The sequence below is a fragment of the Perca flavescens genome, chromosome 24 (assembly GCF_004354835.1).
Source record: "Perca flavescens isolate YP-PL-M2 chromosome 24, PFLA_1.0, whole genome shotgun sequence".
NCBI lineage: Eukaryota > Metazoa > Chordata > Actinopteri > Perciformes > Percidae > Perca > Perca flavescens.
Window position 1 is genome coordinate 3,541,114 of NC_041354.1, and position 25,245 is coordinate 3,566,358.

Genomic DNA, 25,245 nt, shown 5'->3' on the forward strand with positions numbered 1-25,245 from the left:
ATGTAAAAATCCTTCAATCAAAACCCAAAAAGTGTAGGATTAAAATAGCCCATGTGGCTGATCTATTATTATTTATATTGGCTGGTGGGTGTGGAGCTCATTTCTGCAACAGTATGATAAAGCTAAGTATGTGCTGACTGAGCATTTCGTCTACATCAAAACTACCTCATAGCTTTTTCTTGTGGGTTAATTTTGTGCTACCGTTTTTTTTTACGCTGTTTATTAGACTACTACTGCTCTATTGTTTCTACCAGACCCTTTGCTTACTTCTATTAATGTTAACCCTTAAGTTTCTTTGTGTGAGTTTGTTACTGAAGAGGATCAAAATGTGTCAAAAGGTATAAGGGAGTAACTTCTAAATGGTGAGATCTATCTAGGTTTTATTCCTGATCATCCGGCGACTTTGACTTCAGGTTAAACTCAGCTCAACACCACTGCATCATTAAACAAATGGTGGATGGAAAGACTTTATATGTAGTTTTCAGAAGGACAAAGAGGTGTTTGCTGCAGGTTTCTGCTAGTTTGTTGACCCCCTTAGGTGAAGAAGTTCAGATAAATAGCATGAAAGCACTCCAATATTATGGTTGTTGCATTTTATTACCTTTAAAATATATATATTTACTGAACACAGTGTTTAAGAGTTCTATCAACACCTCTGACAGTCTCAACACAGACATGTTTGGCTTCAACTCAATTGGTATTTACTACAGCGTTTCACAAGATTTATTTCCCCCCCCAAAAAAAAGCGGTTGTATGACAGACGAGCTGTTATTTTACCCACTTCTTTCTCAGATACATGAGGTGATAAAGCTTTAAGTTACGTGTGAAAACATTACTTGCAGTGTGGAGGAGTTCTTCGCTGGCTGCATCATGACTGGTTCATCTAGATCAGAAGTCCATCTTATTCTGATAAAAAAATAACCATCCAGACATTTCCTGGCAAAGCAGCACATCTGGTGTTTTATTAAAACTTAAAACAGCTTCTCCTGCTGGATGAAACCTTCCACATTTACTGCCATTTGTTTATGAACCAAATGAGAAATCCGACAGAAAGAGGAGAGAACACAAACCTTTCAGCATTTTATTATTTTCTAAACAATTTTAGTCAATAAGAAAGATCAAGAAGTGCTTGTGTACTGCTTTCTTTATCCGAAGTATAATCACAGGATCCCGGACTTTAGTATAGATGAGTGCAACATCCGTCTCCAACTGAGAAATCAGTTTTTAAGAAAGGATTTTTCATTTTCAACATTAAAATGTGCCTAGATTGACACAATTTCTAATATTAATATTCTTTGCATCAGCCCGAGTTGAAGTAATGCATCACATGTTGAAAATGACACCCTTTGTTTCCATCAGTTAGGGTCCTTCCCATCTCTAGTCAACAACCAGCGTGCTCCTCACTGTGGGGAATAGCTCGAAGAAACCCTGCAGGAGGAAGCACATAGGAAGTGGGAGCGGGGTTTAAAAACACTTAAGGGAAAAAAAAAAAAGAAGAAAAATACTGCAGGGGATGAAAGAAAAAATTATCAATATAAAATCAAATCTTGAACAGAAAGAACTTGTGACTACATTTACAATGAGTATTTAATTCCTGAATTACTCAAAGCGCACACATGAACACATGGTACTGAGGTTTCCTTCCTCCTGAAGCTTTTGCAGAGCCCATTCATCAAATATATATTTAACATCCATGTTGACTTGCAGGAGGTGACTCATACATTGTGCTAGTAGTGGTCAGAAACTCAGCAGGAAACCTTTAGGAGCGAGTGGAAATGCACCCCGTTAAGAGCTTCTTCACAACACCAGCTTATTTTTAAAATACCAAAAAAAGTCCATCACAATTTCTCAGAGCCCAAGTTGACATCCTGTTTGATCCAAAATCAAAATAGATTCAGTTTAGGATGATATAAAACATGGGAAAGCTGTAAATCCTCACGTGAGAAGCTGGAACCGCATTTTTAAAAATATTTTTTATTATTATTGTGTCGACTTTTTCTTATTATGTCTCGACTAATCTTTTCTGCAATAGAATTGAACTTCATGGAGCTCTGTTAGAGAGGTGTTGATTCAACCCTTTGGTCATTTTAGACGAGTTATATCAAACATCTGTGGGCCAGTTTTAAATAAAGTTATTGCTCCCATTCTACTGCACAAAAAGTAGATGTTTGTTCCACAGAAGGAGGTTACCTTGAAGAGGGTGGTGCTCTGCAGGACGCTGGAGGTGCAGCACATCTCTCTGATGGAGTGCATGGAGAGCTGCGGCGCTCCGATGTCCACCACGGGGACGCCGAGGCGGGCGGCCAGGATGGGTCCGATGGTGGTTCCACAGGGGCTGTCGTTACGGACCATCACATCCTGCAGGAGGAAGGATCTTACGTCAAACTGCTGGAAAAGGATTTAATCTCTGTGCCATAGTCAGCCTATCTGCCTCGTAAGTGGCCGTTAGACAAAACAGGGATTAATCAGTCATTTCCTGTCTGCGACGGAGCTAAAGTGTGTAGGCAGAACCTGTTGCATGCGTGTCATGGTCAGAAAAGCACAAGCCAGAAACGTTTTTCATTTTTCTGATTTAGGAGTTTACGAAGAAAAATAAATAAATCACACATCCAACAATACTTGCAGTATGCAGGAGCGTTGGAAAATATGACATCAGACTTGAAAAAGGAAGATCCCGTCAAGAGTATTTACAAGTGCGGGATCTTCCTTCTTCAAGTCTGATCTGACTTAGTCAGATCAGGGGTTTGTCAAAATTCTCTGCAAAGGTATTAGATAAAAGGCACACAGGAATTACAAACAATCAGTACAGTTGTCCTTTGATGATCTTAAAATCTAAAATTACAAACCTGGATTATACATTTTCTACCACCTGCTGCTCGACTTTCTCCTTAAGCTTTTAAAAAATGTTGTTGCTGCTTTTTCTTGCTTAATTTGTTAATTTGACAATAATGTAGCAGTGCTCATTTGAAAGATTCAAATAAAAACTAAAATAAAAGTGCTTCTTCTGTTCTTAATTTTGTAACAGCAAGACAAAACGCTTCTTTCATTTGAAGATAAAGACTCCAAAGGAAATGAACCAACATTCCTCCACAGCTACCATTTAGTTCCAAACACAACTCATTCTCAATAGGATTTTGAAAGCACTACATGAACATTAATTAATTGCTGAATAATCCAGGGTATCTGCAGGTTTCAGGACGCTACTGTATATTAAAGACACATATATTATGTCGCAACAACCTTTCTCAGCTCTTTATCTCCATCTCAGAGGTTTTGTCTGTAGGAATGGGGCAAGGACAATGTATGTACGCATCGCCCGTCTTTTTTTTCCTCTTCCGTTTCAGTATGCTGATCATCACTTGGATGATTTTGCTTCACCTTTTTATTTGTCACTGCTTTGTCAAATGATTTATTTTATGAAGTGTTGCATGTATATATTTGTTATGCTTTTGTTGTGTATTTTCCATGAGTAGATGTCATATCAACAACGGTGATATGACATCTGACGTCACTGATCCTGACAGCAGCTTCACAATAACTGTCAACTAAACCCTATTATTCTGAAGCATGTAGGCAGTGTAGATGGGAAATTTGTGCTTGCCTCATAAATATTGATAAAGAACAATCTTAGCTTTGTGACACTTGTGCAGCCCTGGAAATAAACATATGTTTCTAGTCTTTCCACATCTGTAAATTAACAGTCCTTGCTTTTGTCCCTGCGTCTTCATTTCACACATCAATTATTTTCTTTTCCTCTCTGCGTCGTCCAGGAGCCGCCCGGCATGTTGCTAGGAGATCTGTGTCCGCTGCCGAGTGACTCAAGACACACAGACACAGACACACACACACACACACACAGACACAGACACAGACACACACACACAGACACACTACCTGCAGAGGCACGCCGACCCGGCTGGCGACCTCTCTCACCACGGAGGCGGTGACGGCTGTAGTGGCGTAGCGCTGGTTGCTGTTGAACTTGATCACTGGGCCCTGAAAGGAAAATTATATGGATATATGTGAATTACATGTATTTTTATTTTAATTATATTCATCTGACAGGATGTTAAATAAGAAAAAAAAAAAAAAAAGTATGCAAGTCTTGATGATTTATTTCCACTAATGATTTTAGCTCTTTGTTTATACAACTGAAAATATGGTTTAATTCTCATCAAAAAGCCCAAACTAAATTATTGATCTCATTTCACTAGGGACTTAAAGACCAAGTCTTTGTATTTATGAAGAAAAACCAAAAAACATTCAGCAAAAATTTTGCTTAAATAATAAAATTGGAAGCCATAAACTGCAGGCAGCCCAAGTAACTGACTAGTTGCTAAATATCTTTAAATTGGCTGCCTTAAATGTAAATGATAAAAACTGGTTTGCATTTTGTCCTTTTTAAATGAATAAATAAAGAAACAAATCCCTTTACCTTGTGGAAAGAGGGACGATGGTTCTCCTCATGCTTCTCCCTGAGAGGAAAATCACAAATTTGAGTACAAAAATGAAATCAAATCTCAGCCAAAATTCTCTACAGCTGAATTAAAAACAAACCATATAAAATTGAGATGTTGTGTCAAATCAAAAAATTTTCCCCTAATATTTTAAATGCAATCTTTCACCATTTAATGCCACAATAACCATGAATCTTCTGTGTGTTTACGGCAGATACGTTGCGTGTTTGTGCTGATACTGACTGGTAGTTGGGGTGCACAGCGTGCGCCATGTCGGCGCTGATCATGAAGGAGAGCGGCGCAGCCTGCTGGAAGGCGGTGAGGTTGGAGGCGGAGGACGAGAGGCGGCTCAGAATGAGCTCCGTCAGGTTGGACTGAGCACCCTGAGCGCTCTCTGATCCCACCTACATGACACACGCAACATGCTTCATGGAAACTCACAACAAAAGAAAATACTGATGTACTTTTACTGTTTAGGCGACAAAATGTCCGAAAATGGTTTCCTAGAGTCCGACGAGACACTTGAAATGATTGTTTAGTACCAAACACACAGTCCCAAACCCAAAAGATACTTAGTTTGCAATTATATAAAATAGAGAAAGGGAGCAAATCTTTACATTTGAGAAGCTGGAACCAGAGAACATTTGATATTTTCTTTAATAAATGACTCGATAGTGATAAATTATTAACTAAGACATTCATTTTCTGTGGATTCCCAGACTGTGTTATCATTTCAAGTTTCAACAGCTATGAAGTTAAATATTACTTTACAACATCAGCTGCAGTGGTGATGGTAAAATGACTCAACTACAGTCTTGAACACATCATTTCAGACTAATGGGAAATAAACTTGACCAAAAAGTTTCAAAAGGTCATCATTTAACTATTCTTCTGATCCATTTTAAGAGACAATGAGTTTACAGTCCCCAGTTCAGTTTAAAGTCTGTTATTTTGAAGCATTTGAAGATGACAAACAGCCCAACAATGATGACTTATTGTGTGATTTGACTGACTATATGTGTTTTTTGTTTTGCCCAACTCTCATTTTCTACAAGCTGTTTTTAGATGTCTGTGTGAAAGATTTTCATCAGACAACTCGAGGAGATCTCCCAGCTGGTTCCGTTTCCACCACACTGACCTCTTCGTTGTCGTACAGAGTGATCATGCGGACGTTGGGATCTTTGGCCAGAGAGTCTCCTGAGCAGGACTCCATCAGCCCCTGAGAGACGACAAAGGCAGACAGGCAGAGAGAAATGAGGGTGTGGAAAGCAGAGAGGGACTGTTGTCTCAGTGGGATTTTTGTTTTTTGTTCAAAAACACTTTGTGAACCTTCAAGCTAGGAGCTACACTAAAAGCTACAACAGTTTCAGGTGTTAAAACTGCTGCTGGGTTCATCTAAATAATGTATGTGTGCTTTTTTTGTTTAAGCAAAAAGACTGAGAATACTTTCAACTATCTGGCAACTACTTTCACTCTCAGGACTTCAGCAGAGGATCATCCAGAGAACCTCAACGTTGGTTTAAACCACACAGAGAGACACAGCGAAGACCACGGATGTCCTCACATTTCAATAAAACAGAGGGTGACGGTCAAAAAAAGAAAACAGACCAAATTATTTGTAAAACAAAGGAAGTAAATATGGAGTGTGACCTGCAGGGCGCAGTAGCAGCTGTGGAGGTTGTCCAGACGAGGAGAGTAGATGAACTCTTCGTACACACCTCCCAACGCCTGCAGAGAGAAGAGAGGAAGAACACAGGAGCAGAAATGCAGACATGTGAAGTTTGTTGTATCATCTAACAGAAGAAATATGATTCCAGAGGACAGATGAAGATTGTTAGGCAGGAGGACTGGGATAATTACAGCTACTGTGAACTACCGTTTCATCTTTTTCTGTTTTTGTGCTGCTAAAAGTCTTTTTTTCCTGGTAATTAATTAAGTCATATCTTTATCTTATAAACATTCTGTATTATGATCAGTCTCTATATACTCCAGTGGCTCAAACAAAACAATTTATAAATGGCTACTTTTAAGTATAATTTCACGTCTGGACATGATTTTAACACGTCTGATCAAAGCGGTTTGTCCTCCACAGTTATTCATTAAATAAAACATTAAAATACAGGTTTTTCTAGATTCTGTGGCAGTGTTTTTGCACTATTCATAAATATATGAGAATCTGCTGGTTGTCTGAGACTACTGCTGCTTTGTTGGATTGTTCCAGGTGACAGGAAGTCAATGGTTTACTCGCAGACTGACCGCGGGCTGAGTGTCGGCCAGACAGAGCTCAAAGTCCAGCAGGGTTTCAGGCTCCACGGCCAGCTCTGAACACAGCACATTCACCAGCGCTGGGTGGTGCTTCTCCGCCTGAGGGGGGATACAACACGGCATCTTTCATTCTGAAATCAAAACACTTTCTCCATTTCCTCACTGGATGTGGCACTAGTAATCCAAAGAAAATAAAGAAAAATCAGCTTTTTCATATATTTGATTATTTGACCATTTAAGCATCTTTCAAAACTTTATCTAGCTTTTGCAACTGAAGTCACAAACACGTGGGGGTGCAAATTTGGCAGAAAAACAGCCATCATTTGGTGTTCCTTCCTCTCCAAACATTCTCTTAAGCAAATTACTGGTAAATTATTCTGGGAGTTATGAGGCCATGTGGGCAGTGGGAAGAAGAAGTAGCAAACATTAGTAATAAGAGAAGAGACTAACAGAAAATACATTGTTGCTATGACAAGTGTTATTCATATTAGTCTTTGTTTTATTTATTTAACTAGCTAAAGAGCTGCTAAACAGATTTCCATTGTACTTTGAGCACAGTGACAAAGATCGATCTACCAGATGTGTTGGTTTTTACCGTGTTAGCAGCGCAGGCCGCATCTCCGGAGGACGCACAGCCCGTCTCCAGCTCCTCCTGGACGACGGTGGCGATGATGGGCACGCTGAGACACACACACACACACACACACACACACACACACACACACACACACACACACACACACACACACACACACACACACACACACACACACACACACACACACACACACACACACACACACACACACACACACACACTAAAAGTGACGTTTTGTGACTCGATTTCAATTAAACTTCAAACATGACTCTAATAATCTTTTGTTTTAATAATGTAATAATCTTGTCTGGTTCCTGACAGGTGGTTCTCCTTGTTGGGGCCGAAGGAGTCGTTGATGTCTCTCTGCAGGTGGATGGCCAGGTGAGGGATCCGGAGCAGAGGCCGCGGCACGTGGAACAGCCGCTGAACCAGCTGGCCATCTTTCTGGAGGAGGAAAACACGCACATCTTGGTTTTTAGCTCCAAACAAACATTTACTAAAACTATATGATATTTAAACTGTAAATGGTACTTCTACATCCTATTTTCATCTCATTTCCCACCTTTCCATTTAAGAGAAAACTGCAACTGTCTCACAAAAGACTTCAGTGTCAGTACCTAAAACTGTACAGATTCTACCGTGATTGTGGTAAAACTGCAGAAACAGTCCTGACAACAATAAAATAATAATAATAATAATAATAATAATCCTGGTACCTTGACCATCACGCGGCCCGCGATGGTCAGGTCACGGTCGAACCAGGTGTTCCAGATGCCGCCGCCGTAGCACTCCACCCCGACCTGCAGACAGCCCTGCTTCGTCCTCTTAGACCTCGGCTTCACCTGAAACACAACGACAGAATCTAACCTAATAGTCTAATAAACGCTCGGCTGATTTATTGAATGGCCTAAATTCTACAATCTAAAACGTAGCTGTGGTGTGTTGATTACTGTCAAACATATACCACCGCTCAGATTTCTATTTCTTTTATTTTTGCTTTGTTGCATCAAAGCACAATCATTTCAAGGCATCTAATTTAAGGAACAGGACACAACATGCTGTGACAGGAGGCTTAAACAGCAGAGGGAGAAACACCACATCAATAATAAAAACTGTCACACGCCTAAGCTGCTTCTCAGTTTTGTTGAGCTTCGGCTGCAGATGATTTTATATAGTAGTAGAGTATTTGACTGCTTAGGGATGTAAGAAGGGTAAAGATTGTGATTGACAGGCAGAAGTGGGCGGGCTCTCACCCTGAGGCAGGGGCTGTCTGTGTGGGCGCCGATCATGGAGAAGCCGTTTCCTGGCAGGAAGCGGCCACCCACAGCGAAGGCGATCAGGCTGGAGAAGTTCCTGGTCACAAAGTACTAAAGACGGATGAGAATAGGATTCAAAAATCATGGATTATTCACCAAACTGTATGTGGAAATAATTCCTTTAACACCTTTGGAAAAGGAGACTGATTTGATAAATCTTCTTCCATATGTAAAATTATTTAACCATTTGCACATTTCAAGTCCTGCAAATTCTTTCATTTTTGCATATAGACCTATAAATACACACATATCACATTTAACACCCAGCTGGCTAGAAAACAACCAGCCAACATTGAAACTTCACTCCCCTGAACTCTGACAGCAGACCACTAGCCCCGACTGACCTTGCTGGATGGCTTGATGTCCCATTGGTCCGACTCCTTCAGCTCGATGAAGCCCGCCGCCAACAGACGCCGCCTGCATTCTTCAACCACTGCAGGGACCAAAAGAAGAGAAAGCATGATGCTGACTCTTTCCGTTCACTGCTGCACTGACATTTATTGGGTTTTCTAAAAGTCAGTTTTCATCAAAGCTGAAAGTACAGTAGTTCCACCAGTGTGCTGGCAATAAAATTGATTTGATCGTGTTACCATTTTTCATGACTTTCAGCTTTTCAAAACCGAAGACTGAGAGCCTCTGCTGAGAGGCTCTACTCACTGCTCAGTATTAGATTAGGGCTTTCACTGTTCCAACGTGAGGCCGTACCTAATGTTTTATTGTCTTTTTACTTTTCAGCTTGTCTTTATCGTTCTCAGTCACATTTAAATCTGTATTTTGTGTGTGGACTGACTGAATGTTTATGTTTAAGGTTCCTCCAAAAGGTAAAACTGATCCACTGAAAGTAAGTTTAAAAAAGGAAATTGTGCTGGAAATGTGGAAAGAAATGCAATAAAAGCTACAAATTTAGACTTTAAGAATGGGACAATTTGTTGATAAATCCATCAAATTTAAACTAAAATAACTCCTCAAGGTTTTTCTTCCATCCCTGAATTTTGAAATCCCTGAAATATATCCAAGCACTCCAGTAATAACATATACAGAGTTGACTTTGGCTTTCATGATCATTTAAGACACTCTGTGGGACACCCTAGGCCATAGAGCAAAGGTAGGAGACATTATGAAATATCTGTTTCATCTGCATAGATTTGATCTTATCTCAAGCTCAAAGTCATCTGTTCAGCTAAAGAGCGTCTCGACTTGGCACCTTCTTAATGCTGACACACACACACCTTTTTTTGGTTCTCACGCTGGACGACCTAGTACTTCATATCTGACTGCAAACATTTGGCAGGTTATCGCTGTCTCTCTTATCTAAGTCTAAACTGTTAATCTCAAATCATATAAAAGTGCAAAGTGTGATTCTGTAAGCAGAACTTTAAATTAAATTGAAAATTAAAGTCAGAGGAGACTTGGCTTTTTCGGGAGGGGTCATTAAGAGTTAGGAGCTAAAACGGAGCATTTCCAGGAGGGTGACACAGGTATATTCAGACAAACTGTAGGAGAAAAAAAATTGTTTTTTGAACATTAAATCATGTAAACGTCTTCTTGTAGAGATCCAAAATTTAAGCATGAACATAAAAATAAGCATTATGGGACCTATAAACATCTCTACAGCATACACATTATTGCAGCAGTAATATCAATCCAGAAAGATCAGATATAAACCCATTACAGAAAACCTTGTATTGCACAATACATACTTTTACCTCAAGTACTTTAAGTACATGTTGCTGATACATTTCACTTCAGTAATACTTTTACTTGTAGTGGAGTATGTTCAGTGTGGTATTAGTACTTTCACTCTTGTCAGTTTCAAAATCTGGAAAAACTATAAAGGATAAAGCCCCAGTTTCGTTTCAGACTTTACCGTGATATGGAGACACTCCTTTGTTAACAAACTGCAGAAACTCTTTGGCTGCTGACTGCACGGCCTCTTTGGAGCTCTTCATGATCAAAGACTGAATAAAGAAAGAGAAAAAAAATGAGGAAATAATGAGTCTACGTCTAAGTTTACAAGGAATGAGACAGCAAAGCAAGAAGCTACCGGCTGCTAGTTCCAACTTCGGACACGTATCGCGAGATTTCAGATTTTCTTTCTCTATTTTTCAAAAGACCAGGCATATAAAAAATAAGACAATAAGATTAGCAACATCAAAGTGGTAAATAACAAATCATCTGCCCCTTAACTTTATAATATAATTGACAATATCGCGCAAAAACCAATGCTTGTCCGATAAAGGACGCAGCGGTACTTGGCTAACCTTTGCTAGCTGACAACTCGAGCTTGTTCTTCGCTCCTTTTCCTCTGCTGGCAAAAGTAAAAGCAGCTCTCAGTGAGGGAGCAACACCTCCACATACCGCAGAAACGATATTCATTTTTATGGCACTCACCTGCATTAATAATTACACTTTCAAAGTCCGGCACAACAGCACAGCCAGATAACGCTACAGATTAGCTGACAGCAGCAGAGAAAGAAGCAGTCATTGATTTTCCAGACACAGCGCTACAGTGGCATCTAGCGGCCAGGCGGAGTAATTACAACCATTACACGTTTCACAGCCCCGCCGGCCAAATTACGAATCCCACTATGGCCACGCCAAGACCCGCCCTACGAAGCAGCTCGATTGGTTGGGGTTAGGCATTTCACCTCGAGTGGTTAAGGTTAGGGTTAGGGGATTGGTCAGGGGATAGGACCTGTACATGTAGGCATGGACTCCTGGCCAATAGTAGTGTGTGAACGCTATTGAAGGGCGGGTCTTGGCGTGGCCATAGTGGGATTCGTAATATCGCGCCCCGCCGGCCTACACACATTTTATCTAGAAAACTGTTGCCTTAGACATTGATATTTTATCTCAGTCCGTTTTTTAATCATGTACTGAGGTTGACATGCAAGTACACTAAAGAAATGCAGAGACTGAAGGCTTAGCAGTCCTCAAAAGTGACTGCACAGACCTGTCTCTTTGTATCTCTACACCGCTCTCTTCACCTGTCTTCCTCCCAACCTGTCTCCACCAGGGAAAACTGGAGAAGCAGGAGACATTTTACCCATGGATGGTAAATTATAATAAATGGACACAAAACGATGAAAAACATACAAATAACAAATACAAGCGACCCAAAAAAAAAACAAAGACACAAATCAATCAAAAGACCTAAAAAATAGATGCAAAACAATCACACAGATGCAAAATTACCACAAGTACGTGCAAAACAACTAAAATAGTTGTAAAATGACTACAAAGAGACACAACATGACCACATAGAGAAGTAAATTGACTTTGGGACTCTGTGTCTTCTCGACAGGATGGGGGTCCTTGTACATGTCTGTGCCCAGGGGACCATTGTCTCATAACAAGTCCATTATTTTACCTATATCTCAATTATCTTTCTTCCCAAGAGTTTCTCTCCAGTCAATCTTTATTACTATGCCTTTCTCCACCTCCCAAATTAATGCAATATTATACACTATATACTGTTTTAAATCAAAGATAAGTTGATTACATAAAGTTCAGAAAGGTAAAAGGTCAGGATCAGCATCATGTGTTGGAGTGAAACATTAAAGCATGTATTCAGGTGCCACTGGTATTTACACTTGTGTAAATTCACTATAAGCTAAATAAAATGCATTGTCACAAAGTTGAAAACAAGACTGTTTGTCTTAATACATGAAAAGTAGACATTTTGGAGATACATTTTCAAAGGACAGCAATGTTATGTCGCCATTATTTCTGAACCCAATTATGCCCTATTTGTCAAACCCTAGAATACATATTGTACATAGAAATAGAAAACAATCTTCTCTCTTAAGTTTGACTTTGTATAGCAGTGACTGACTCAATGCCCAACAACTATGGAATGGAATGCTGACAGTTTCCTGATGCCAGTGATGAGCCATGATTATCGCCAAATTATGCTTTTTCTTTTGAATCCACCTCTCTCTTTCTCGCTCTCTGATTTTCATTTATTTTTCTGTCTCTCTGACTCATGTTAGTTTACTCTTTGTTTCCCCCGATGCAGCCATTCATCACTGTATCAGCACAGGAACCAGCCTTATATAGACCTGAACAACGAGGGAGGGAGGGGGCAGGAGGGCGAAAGAAGAGGAGAGTCTGAAAACGATGAAGAAATGTTTATGTCAGCTGTCAGCTCACAGCGTCTCTCCTGCTCTTGAGGAAGCCCAGGGCGATATAAACACACGCACGCACGCACGCGCGCACCCACCCACACACACACACACACACACACACACACACACACACACACACACACACACACACACACACACACACACACACACACACACACACACACACACACACACCTCTATTAATAGATGTGAGAGCAACAGGCTGCAATGGATCTTCATGGGAATTTGTCCAACTAACCCGTTAGTAACCCTGTACAGTGCTTTTTTTTTTTTAAATGAAATCAGAATGTGTGTGGTTAAAAGTAACATCTCTACAAGCATCTTTCACATGACACTTACTGGCATCGGAAAGCATAAAATAATTTTTTATTGCCTGTCCATTAATGCATGTTAATGGTATTTATCTAAAAACAGCAGCAGGTGTTTGTCCCAACAAACCTAAATACTAAAACCGAAACGTTTGCTCTTAGAAAGATATAAAAGAGGATTAAGGCCTATGTGAAAAAGAATTGTGACCAAGATAACCAAGAGGGCTCATGCAAAAAAAAGCAGTTGGAGTTAGCACCACCAGCTTACATTTTTTAAGTAGCCGTAGTGCTGATTGAATGTTGAAAGTCTGTTGCACCTCTCACCACATCCAGCATCACTGATTGTACAATTTGACATCAGTGCAGCACGTTGAGAAGTTAAGTGCCATCCCATCCAAAAATTTAAATAACACAGTTTTGGAAAGAAAGTAACTGACTTTTCTTATGGTGGACACAACACTTGACTCTTCTTATTTCACAAGATGATGACATGACAATTTATGTTTGGTTTATATTGTTTTAAAATCTGTGTAGGAAAATAGTCACCAAGACTCATCTTAAGCTTCAAAATGAATGGAATAGCACTTTTCTTTGTTAGTTTCTTATTCGTGTACATTCGTGTTATGATAATAAAATAGTTATTTACATAAAGCTCACTGCTCACCAAATAAAGGCTTGCTGGAGGTGCAGGAGCTGAGATGTGATGGGCACACATATATTCAATAAATTGATGCTGCACAGATGAAAGTGTGTGTCTCCTGCTTTCATAACAAAAATGTTTGTATCAAACTGTTTGCAACCCACAGATTTTGCAGCTGATTTGGTTCTCCCAAAACAAGTTTTAAATAAAACGTTTTAAAATGACTCCTGGAAATGCAAGGACATTCAGAAATTGTGTTCAAGGTTTTTTCTCTCCCTTCGAACACATTTTCAACACGGCATGAGAGAACATTTGAGTCCAGTGTGTCGGCTGGCAGAGGGAAACCTCCCTTTAAATCCACTTCACTGTCACCCACTCTAATGATATCAGCATTAACTTTGCATATTGTTTGGGAATGTGGGCTTTCTCCTGCTCTGGGAATGCCTGCAGGGACACACTGTGCGTCTCTCAGGATGAGATAGTTTTCCTTTTTAAGGCAGGTTAGTCAAAGCTCCCCCCTCCCACACTCCCCTACAGGCGCCGTCATTAACAACCTGCCGTGCCTCACCATGTGGGGACGACGCAGAGTTTTCAAAGCCACCATCCTCGCATCCTCGCATCGTTATGTCATGAGATCACAGATGCAGGCGAAAAGGATTTCTCTCTCTCGCGTGATTCAACAAGTCTTCTAAACTAAATGACTTAATATGTCGTTTGTCATCCCCTTAAAAACAACACCCATATTAGTGTTCACTGTGGTTAAGATTTGGTTACATTTAGAGACAAAAACAGAGCCCAACTCAATTATTTCAATTAGAGTTGGCAATGCATCCACAATATGCACCACAAAATAAGTTAAAGCTGGTAATGCAAGGGGCTACATTCCTGGTTGCCGTAAGAACTTTGCAGAGTTGTACATTCCTGTCCTGTAGTTTTAAACTAGTGTGCAGTGTTTTGGGGTTTGATAAGCCTTCGAACTCATGGATATGTGACTCAGACATGCCTTCTGTAGCACGTGTAGCTGCCCCAGAAGCAAAGCACTGACGGAGGAATAGAAAATAATAAAAACAAATGTAGGGTACAACCTTTACGCCCATGTTTGGCTGCATTATCTTGCAATGCACAACAAGGCCAATTAAATGTGTGCACATTGAGAAAGTGGCAGAGGGACAAAGGGGAAGAGGGAGAGAGAAAGATGGAAAATGAAATAAAGAATGAAGTGGTAGATGGAGAAGGTGAGGGGAAAGGAAGGGCGGCAGAGATGGATACGTGGAGGGGGAGAGAGAATGAACATTAGGGGTGAGAGGGAACGAATGAGGGAGTAGAAGATGAAGAAGTGGTTGGAGAAAAGGAAGGCGACAGAGAGAGAGAGAGAGAGAGAGAGAGAGAGAGAGAGAGAGAGAGAGAGAGAGAGAGAGAGAGACAGAGAGAGAGAGACAGAGAGAGAGAGACAGGGAGGGCTGTTCACAAGGAGGACGGGGTAAAAAGCGAGGGAGGGGTAACTACAAATAGCCGGGGGCAGAAAGTTCCCCTTCAGTGCTCCGTCTGCTGCAGCCCTCCCCAGGCTTTCTCTATCTTCCAACAATGGCGTCCTACAGCTCTTCCGCCCAAACTGCCTCCTCCTACCGCCGCCACTTTGGCCAAGGTAGCTACGCCTCGCCCTCCCTCAACCGCTCGCTGCTGGGCCACAGCGGCGGCGGCGGGGGCCACGTCTCCTCCAGGGTCTACGAGGTGACCCGGAGCAGCTCCACGCCGGCCTACCGCGTCTCCTCCAGCTACTTCGGGAAGCCCCTGGCCGCCTCCCGGGCCTCGGTCGGCCGCTCCTACGCCGGCATGGGCGAGACGCTGGACTTCAGCCTGGCTGACGCTCTCAACCAGGAGTTCCTGACCACGCGCACCAACGAGAAGGTGGAGCTCCAGCACCTCAACGACCGCTTCGCCAGCTACATCGAGAAGGTGCGCTTCCTGGAGCAGCAGAACCAGGCGCTGGCGGTGGAGGTGGAGCGCCTGCGCGGCCGCGAGCCCACGCGCATCGCCGATCTGTACGAAGAGGAGATGAGCGAGCTGAGGAGGCAGGTGGAGATCGTGACCAATCAGAGGTCACGGATAGAGGTGGAGCGCGACAACCTGCTCGACGACGTTGACAAGCTCAAACTCAGGTGGGGGGCAAGACGCTGTGTGTGTTCCTTTAAGACATTGTGTGTGTGTGTGTGTGTTCCTTTAATACGGCGTGTATGTGTTCCTTTAAGACAGTGTGTGTGTGTGTGTGTGTGTGTGTGTGCGTGTGTATGTGTATGTGTGTGTGTTCCTTTAATACTGCGTGTATGTGTTCCTTTAAGAGGATATGTGTGTGTGTGTGTGTGTGTGTGTGTTCCTTTAATACTGCGTGTATGTGTTCCTTTAAGACGTGTGTGTTCCTTTAATACTGCGTGTATGTGTTCCTTTAAGAGGATATGTGTGTGTGTGTGTGTGTGTGTGTTCCTTTAATACTGCGTGTATGTGTTCCTTTAAGACGTGTGTGTGTGTGTTCCTTTAATACTGCGTGTATGTGTTCCTTTAAGACGTGTGTGTGTGTGTTCCTTTAATACTGCGTGTATGTGTTCCTTTAAGAGGATATGTGTGTGTGTGTGTGTGTGTGTTCCTTTAATACTGCGTGTATGTGTTCCTTTAAGACGTGTGTGTGTGTGTTCCTTTAATACTGCGTGTATGTGTTCCTTTAAGAGGATGTGTGTGTGTGTGTGTGTGTGTGTGTGTGTGTGTGTGTGTGTGTGTGTGTGAGTTTATGACAGAGAAGAGAAGGTGGAAGAAAATATTTTTCAGAAAGAGGGAGAAAAAAGGAAAAGTAAAAACAGGTAGTCTGACATTTGAATGTCAAACTACCTGTTTTTACTTTTTAAGTCCAATAAACAGGAAGAGAATAAGTCAAATCATGAAATCTCTGCTGATTTCCCCCGCCAACACGGTGGATGAACGTGTGGATGGAGAGGTGGATGACAGGAGGGATGGGGTGGTAACTGAACCAGCCGTGTGGTAGATGATTGAATGATCTGCTGTTTGTTGTGGCTACATGAAGCATCTTTAGAGCCTGTTTTTAAAAGGACCATGCCGGTGTTTCTACACACACATACATACATACATATACATACATACATACATATACATACATACACACATATACATACATACATACATACATACATATATTTACACTTTACATCAGAGTTGATCATTTTCTCTGCTTTAATAAGCTTAAAGAACTGTGTATATGTTGAATGATCAGTAGACCTTCCGAGGGATTAATCATGATGTAGGAAGTTCTGCTTTTCCTGAATAATCTTAACAGTTTATAAGTCAAAGTTTCGGACCATTCTTCAGACCGTTTCTTGGAAGTTTTTGCCATACTGGTCGAGGTCCTGATTTTAGATTTGAATGCAGTTGTCACGAAGCTGCTGCTTATCATGAAAAAGACAAAAATACATTTTCCCTTCGTAGAAAGAAGATTGAGGATGACTCATTGTTGGTGCTGTGGGACAGAAGACAAGTTGAGGTTTAACTCGCCTACTGACTCAGCGAGTGAAGGACAGAGTGCGTTTTAGGAAGGAGGAAATAAAACAAGACGGTTTGAAATAATGCAGAAGGAGCAGAGGATCATTATGAATACATAACATATAAACTTCAGCATGACTTATCATTTGATTGACAAACAGACATAACGGTAGCGTGTTTTTGTCCATGACAGCAGAAGAATGGAGGTGTTTGACTGTTGCATAACAGGCGTGGAGACACCCACAATACTACAACATTAAGATGCTGCTTTCTCTTCTAACTGCATCAAAAATAATAATCCAGTATAATAATATAACACACATTAAGTTATGCTGACGATAGTATTGAAAGCAGGACTTTTATTTGTGATTTTACACTTTTTGGTATTGTTACTTTTACTCAGTTTAAATATTTAAATACTTCTTCCAATACTTTTTTTATTGTATATTGTTCAATTTACACTCTCCGCTGCTGTTAAGCATTACAACTAATACTTTTACTTATAATACTTAAAACTACTTGAGGGACTCCATGATTATTAATGTGACAAGTTACGTTTGGTCAGATTATTGCAACAAAACAAACACAAGATATTAAAGTGTGTTTCAGGTTGAAAATCATATTTTAAACATGGTTCATAAAATTCAAAGTGCACATACCCTCACATGAAGAACTGCATTTGATGAACTTGAAGTCAAATAGTCGTCTGCAGAGTGTGTCTGTAATCCAGAATATTCTCTAACTATTAAAATGATGGATGACTAGTGTGTGTGTGTGTGTGACACACACACACTCACACTCACACTCACACTCCTCTTCTAAAAAAGGAGAGGAAAGAGCTCCCACATATCTGAAGAACCTCTGATGATCTGTCCTCTCTGTGGTTTACATTAAGGGCCAGTTTTATACAGATTCAGAGAGAAGAGAAGAAAGCACTACTGCTATTTATATTAAATACAAAATAATAAAGAGTTTCTACTTAAAATAAAATAGAAATGCAGCTTTTATCTGGGTTTTTGTTGCTGGAAGGTTGTATTTTATTCAGCCCAGTAGTGCAACATTACAGTAAATGTGCAGCGGACTTTCCTGGCTTAATAAATAAAGCATCTGTTCAGAGAATTACGATATCTGTTATTAATTGAGAGCTTTTATTACATAAAGATGTTGTTTGCCTTTCACATTTCAGTTCAGATGGTTTATTGGCAAAATCATTTTCCAATCACATCTCATATCTCAGATAAAAAAAACTCAAAATGATCCACCACTGAGAATACCAAGGTGTCATCTTTTGTATTTTCTTTCTGTAAAGAGTTTTAGCAAAGGTTGGTTATTTCTACATTTGACAGTCTTTTTAGACTCAGTAAAGTTCAATTTGACTACACAATTTGGCAGCAATTATAAGTAAAACAGACAATGTTCTGAGAGGAATTTCCTTAAAAGAACTGCTCAATGAATGAAATACAATTTATGGTATCACTGTCTCTCATCACCTCCTCCAGACTCCAGGAGGAGATTCTCCAAAAAGAAGATGCAGAAAACAACCTGGCTGCTTTCAGGGCGGTGAGTAGTTCAGGCATTACTGTCGGCAGCTGTGTATCACTCGAGTATTTAAGTACTCCGGTCAAAGACACTTCTGCAATGAAAGCTCTTCTCTTGATAGATATTATTTCTTGTTACTATTTTTTTCTGTAAAACACAAGTGAACATGGACCAAACTATTTGCTCTTCTTACTTTTAATAAGTTTGAGTAAGTTTAATAACTTACCAACTGTTGCAGGATGTTGACGCTGCCACTCTGGCTCGTCTGGACCTGGAGAGACGCATCGAGACGCTGCAGGAGGAGATCGCCTTCCTGAAGAAGATCCATGAAGAGGTTCTCTTCTTTTTCTTCTGTTTTACGACTGCAACAAGTGCAAATATTATGGTTTATTAAGGTCAATTTGCCAGTGATACTGTACATGTTTCAAACAATGCACAGAGGATATTAATCCCAAGATTATTTAGGATAAACCAAAATCAATTTTTTTTTCTGCCTGTCTTTGTTTGTATTCTGTGTGACTGCATTTATCTGTCTACAGTATTAGCATCTGTTGTGTAGTCCGTCTCTCTGTCTGTCTTTGTGTGTGTGTGTGTGTGTGTGTGTGTGTGTGTGTGTGTGTGTGTGTGTGTGTGTGTGTGTGAGAGAGAGAGATAACAAACAAGCGGATTGTGGAAGTATGCAGTTTCACACACAAAGCCTGCGTGTTGGCAGCAGGCCTGAGCAGTGCTGCAGCAGAGCTCTGAAATCTCCCACAGCAGATGTACTTCTAAAATTACTCAGTGTAGCAGCAGTGGACGCCTACGTCTCTGAACAGCAGAGGCCTGTAAGCCTAGGTGTGTGTGTGTGTGTGTGTGTGTTTGTGCGTGCATGCGTGCGTAAATGTGTGTATTACCAGCCACTGATAAGACTTGCTACATGGTGCCAAAGCCAAGTGGTTGCTTCAATAGTGGTAGTGGTGTGATTAGTGTTTTTTTAGGATTGGTATCAGGGTGAGAGAGGATGATCACAAAGCAACAACTCCCACTGCTGAGTGTTAAAGTGCCTTATGGCTGCTAAATGCCGGGTCCAAGAATACATGCACTGCTGTCTTGTCTTTTTAGCCAGACCTATAAACTTGTCTGATGTGCAGAGTTTAAGTCTGGCTAAATCAAAATCTGGGTGCTTTTAGAACACACCAAATTAGTTATAACTGTGGAGCGTTGAAGTGTGTACAGACAGAGAAGCAAAGCAGAATGTGCATAAATCTGAGTGTAGGGAATATTTGAAGTAGCACACACTGGACGTGCCGACGTACAGAAGGAGTCGAGGTATGCATTTAGATGTTTAGCCACAGGAGTGTGTTATCCTTTACGTTCCGACTTGGTTACCTGTAGTTTTCTGGGGTGTATTGGCCAGTTCTCGAGTGTTATTACTAACGGTTCTGTGGTTGTTACTGGTTGGTTGCTACTCTCATTCCCACCTGGACATGTGCACAAACACACAGACACATACTGAACGCAAAATTAACCCTTTTAAACCCTTCTGTGCTCCTTCAGACGAATGCACACAAAATCAACCACCAAAACCCACCACTCTTCCACTCTAACCTCTCTTCGTCGTCTTCCTCCTCCTCCTCCTCCTCCTCCTCCTCCTACAGGAGATCCGCGAGCTGCAGATGCAGATGCAGGAGTCTCAGGTGCAGATCCAGATGGACATGTCCAAGCCGGACCTGACGGCGGCGCTGCGAGACATCAGAGCCCAGTACGAAGGCATCGCTGCCAAGAACATCTCTGAGGCCGAGGACTGGTACAAGTCCAAGGTGAGAGAGGGAGGGACATGGTGGGCTTTAAAGAGTCTAAATAAATAGATTATTGTTAATAGTAACAATGACCTTTGACCTTTGTCTGTGCAGGTGTCCGACCTGAACCAGGCAGTGAGTAAAAACAACGAGGCACTGAAGCAGGCCCGGCAGGAGACCATGGAGTTCAGGCACCAGATCCAGTCCTACACCTGCGAGATCGATTCACTTAAAGGCACCGTAAGTCACACACACACACACACACGCGCACGCACGCACACACACACACACACACACACACACACACACACACACACACACACACACACACACACACACACACACACACACACACACACACACACACACACACACACACACACACACACACACACACACTCTTCAGACTTTGTTTCTTTGACAAACCCAGAACGAGTCCCTGATGAGGCAGATGAGGGACATGGAGGACCGGCACGGACGCGAGGCCAGCGGTTTCCAGGACAACATCGCCCGGCTGGAGGCGGAGATCGCCAACATGAAGGACGAGATGGCACGCCACCTCCGCGAGTACCAGGACCTGCTCAACGTCAAGATGGCGCTGGACGTGGAGATCGCCACCTACAGGAAGCTGCTGGAAGGGGAGGAGAGCAGGTGAGGCTGGATATCAGGGGCTCCAGCCCCAAATCTTTTCTCAAAAGCCATGAATATTTTAGGGTTTTAAAATAACTTTAACTTTAGGTTATTTCCCTCTGACTGGACAGGCAAATCAATGCAGCAAATTTTTTTCGATCACTGGGGAAATATCGCTGTTAATTCTGTGAACTCTACTAGAAAATAGGTTTCAAGATTAGTAAATTAGTAATGCTGTTTACGCCAAATATCCTACCCTACCGACATTATCTAACTTTAAAAATAGTCAGTCAGACAATTTGGCCTCTTTTTAATCAGAAGTAAAAATAAGTCACACTTAACATGTGTTGTGTTCTGGTTTCAGAATGATGAAGACATACAAAATAAGATGTAGGCTCTGCAGGAGGATTCTTTTCCTTGGCAACTACCATGTTTTTTCCCAAATGATTTCCAGATTTTTAGGCATTATGTTTTCAAAGGCCTGGAAAAAAGTGCCTATAGCTGGTTTGGTTTGAGCTGAGCCCTGAAAGTTTAAAATATCTGGCTCTGCCCCTGCTGAACATAATCAATGGACTATTTCAAACATGTTATACTTTGACAGATGGGTTATGTATGTATTGTCTGTAAAAAGAGTTTTAATATCAAGCTCTGTTGATAGAAGGTAAAACAAGTTTCTTCATTTGCAGACAGGTTAGAACTGAACTAAAATCTGATTTTAAAAGACGACTGTAGCCTTAAAAGTCTATATTTTATTGAAATTAAATTAAATTAACTACAATTAAGGACTAAATATATTATATAACACTTTTATTCCCATCTTTGCAGGATTACCTTGCCTGTGCAGAGCTACTCCACCCTGAGCTACAGAGGTACAAACACTCCTGCTGTTACCTGAACACACCACGAGAGGACACTCACCCACAATGCAGTTCACCTGCAGATGGAGCTTCTACACCTGATTTATGATACATCATCAGTAAATGCCAAGTGGAAGCAGCACATGGCATCATCCATCAGAAGTAGAACTTAATATAATAAGAAAAATAACGTAGTTATTAAATAGACATGTTCTGTGGTTGAGTTTAAGCGGAATGGATTTAAAAGTTCTCAATTGTGCAACTGGATTTTCGGATCCTTCACCATACAATATTATATTTTAGGGGGATTTCAAAATGCTCAAAGTATAACTTTAATATATGCATGTTTCATGTGTTTTTGCACAGATTATTATGATCTTCTGTCTTGTTGAGGATGATACTTTGTTGCTGTGTTTAAACAGAGACCAGCCCCGAGCACCAGCAGCGCTCCTCTGAGATGCATTCAAAGAAAACGGTCCTCATCAAGACCATCGAAACCCGCGATGGAGAGGTAAAACCCACTGAAGTCTGCAGGAGACAGGGACCTGGTTTCAGTTCATTATGAAAATGTAGAAAGCATCGTGCCAATGCAGAATAACCTTGTCAACAAAGAGCTTTTTGTTAACTGGAAACTTCCTGCCAATTTATGAGCTCATTAGCTATTCCTATCTTCTATCATCCACAAAACACAAGGAAAAAAATCCCCAAAACATGAAGAAAAACATTGAAAAATAAGAGTGTAAAGGATTCAGCGTGGACAAGCGGCATTTTAAACCACTCGATTTCTCACACATTGACTCCTTTAATCTCTCTCACTTTTAAACTAATGGGCCTACATTTATATTGATCAGAACATAGACCGGGTCCGTGCTCACTTTAAAAGGTACTAAAGGTTTAACCCTGACCTAAATGGCCAAAGTATCTATTCCCTGCACTGAGACTGAAAAAGACAAACTCTTTGCCTCTTCATTCATTTTTAAAGTAAAAGTGGATAATAGCTCAGTGAGCGGCAGCTAAATGTACAATACCTAGTGATTTTACAAGCTCAATCAACACTCATGACCTTCGACCTCAGCCAAATAACGATTGCCTTCAGCTTTGAAACTCGTGTAGGACACAAAGAGCGAGGACCCTGCTGCATGACATTGTGACGTTTTTTCAGTCAGGAGGCATTCGTGCTGCTTCCAACTCAACACATTTTCACACACACACACACACACACACACGCACGCAGCGACAGGTTCAGTGGCAGCCAGACATCCTGTCCCGCCTCAGTGGAAACACGCTACGTGCACCCGCAGCTTCCTGAGAAAAGATACATCACAGACGTGTTACAACAAGTCGTGATTGCTCTTTTTTTCTCTCAATAATATGTCTGGTATCTCCAGCTTGCCGACTTTGTTGAAGGATGGCATGCTGCGGATTTTTTTCCACCTTAGCACCCCGAAACCCTTCTGCATCTTTTCAACTTATTTGTACGAGTCTTATTCTCTTAAAACAAAGAATATATAGTGAGTATTTCAACCAGTTTACACTTGTAAAATGACGTCATAAGAAGATTTGTGTGCATTTCAGAAACAGTAAAGATAAATTTAAGAATGCCTGCTGGCTGTTTTGTAACAGATCAATACTATATTGTACAAAAACGTAGCCCTTTTATACCTACAGGTAATGACATCACAAGTCAATGACAACACAAGTCAATCAAACTGCAACTGTCAAATGCTACTGAAACTGAACTTGCTGTTTTACCACCTTCCACTATAAGGTTATTTCTTCCAGCTGTGAGCAGATCCTCAAAAGATCATGCACAGCACAAGACTCTTTCACTTTTAAATAAAAGAGGCATTTATTCAGGCAGAGAACACGTGTCCTGACTCCCACACAGTGTCTTTATCTGTCTTTAAGCGCGTTTTAATATCTTTGAAAGTCTACTGACTGTTGCGTTTCTGCCCTCCAGGTCGTCAGCGAGTCCACGCAGCACCAGAAAGACATCATGTAACGGTCTGCAGGAGAGAAGATAAGAAGAAAGAAAAACAACAACACATCTGTCCTTCTCGGAGTCTGACAGAAGAACACAAACAAGAAAAGATGAGCGAATAAAACTAAAAGTCAAAAGACTTTACAGACTCATGGTTATAACCTGTACTGTTCTGGTTTTAAAGTCACTGCAATATGTGAATTTAAAGCGGGGGGGTGTGGGGGGTGTCATTAACTTTATCAGGGTTTATTTATCTCTGCTTATTAGTGTTCTTTAGCTGGATGCAACATCCATGTGTGTAACTGTGCACAAGGTACCTTGCAACAAAAAACTCCATGTAAAAGAGTCATTTTTGTGTTTAACTGACACCTGAAAACCGTATTTACTTTGAAGAGTTGAATCTGTGTTTTGAAATAAGATATAGATAATAAGGTAGGTCGCTGCAGTAGAATCAAAAAACTTAGTTACAGATAAAAAATGACTCGATAAGATAGCGTTATAGGCAAAATATTCAAATCACAACATTGAAAACAGCATTTTTGCATCTGAAAAAGGCTACAAAAAGGGTAAACGCATTTGAGACGGCCTCCGAAAATAAAATTCTCTGGTGCTGCATACACTCCCTGCTCTGCAATTGAAGTTAAATGTCACAGAAAACCTGATGTTTCACATCAACAGAGCAAATCCTCTGCTTCTGCATTTCTTTTCTTTTTTTAAAACCACAAAAAGTGTGCAAATGGATCCAAACCGAAAATGCAGAAATACTGTTAATTTCTTGCATTAGGATTTCTCTTCTGGTTTCTTTTCTTACACAGCAGCTTTCGTCATGCTCCTCAAGGTCAGTCCCTGTTTTATCCATTCAGGAGCGTTAAGGAGGATGAGCTGAACTGTATGTGTGTGTGTGTTTGTGCTTTGAAATAAAGGGACGCAGAAAGGACAGATAAAAAGGAGAAGATGGAGGAGGAGATTAAAAGGAGATGAAGCGAGAGATAGGAGGAAAGAGGTTGTGCGAGGTAGAAAAAATATATAGAAACAAGAGAGAAAGGAGACGAGGGTGCTGTTTTTAGGAGGGATAATCCCTTGTGACTTTCAAATATTATTTGCTTATGAAAGTAAAGTGGATTTCATGCTACAGCTGACTGACGTCTGCATGTCCTTGAGTTAAAAGATGACTCACACACA

At 41.0% G+C, this 25,245-nt stretch overlaps 2 protein-coding genes across 4 annotated transcripts; one reads left to right on the plus strand and one right to left on the minus strand.

The window, feature by feature from the left end:
• Positions 1-1,067: 1,067 nt before the first annotated feature.
• dnpep (aspartyl aminopeptidase) lies at positions 1,068-18,005 on the minus strand. Of its 3 annotated transcripts, XM_028572072.1 has the most exons (16): positions 11,028-11,191; positions 10,898-10,944; positions 10,504-10,594; positions 8,981-9,069; positions 8,574-8,687; positions 8,037-8,162; positions 7,640-7,764; positions 7,318-7,402; positions 6,714-6,821; positions 6,108-6,185; positions 5,596-5,676; positions 4,701-4,861; positions 4,436-4,475; positions 3,895-3,996; positions 2,191-2,358; positions 1,378-1,428 (listed from the first exon to the last, which is right to left on the minus strand). In XM_028572072.1, exons 3-16 carry the CDS (start codon positions 10,583-10,585, stop codon positions 1,378-1,380), a joined length of 1,410 nt encoding a protein of 469 aa, XP_028427873.1. In that variant the 5' UTR covers positions 10,586-10,594; positions 10,898-10,944; positions 11,028-11,191. The 3 variants fall into 3 exon arrangements, with proteins under 3 accessions (XP_028427872.1, XP_028427873.1, XP_028427874.1); XM_028572071.1 differs by lacking the exon at positions 10,898-10,944 and having other exon boundaries at positions 1,068-1,428; positions 11,028-11,188; XM_028572073.1 differs by lacking the exons at positions 10,898-10,944; positions 11,028-11,191 and adding an exon at positions 17,938-18,005.
• desmb (desmin b) lies at positions 15,163-24,203 on the plus strand. Its single transcript, XM_028572074.1, has 9 exons — positions 15,163-15,891; positions 18,778-18,838; positions 19,056-19,151; positions 20,455-20,616; positions 20,710-20,835; positions 21,026-21,246; positions 22,051-22,094; positions 22,505-22,593; positions 24,043-24,203. Exons 1-9 carry the CDS (start codon positions 15,317-15,319, stop codon positions 24,082-24,084), a joined length of 1,416 nt encoding a protein of 471 aa, XP_028427875.1. The 5' UTR covers positions 15,163-15,316; the 3' UTR covers positions 24,085-24,203.
• Positions 24,204-25,245: the final 1,042 nt, after the last annotated feature.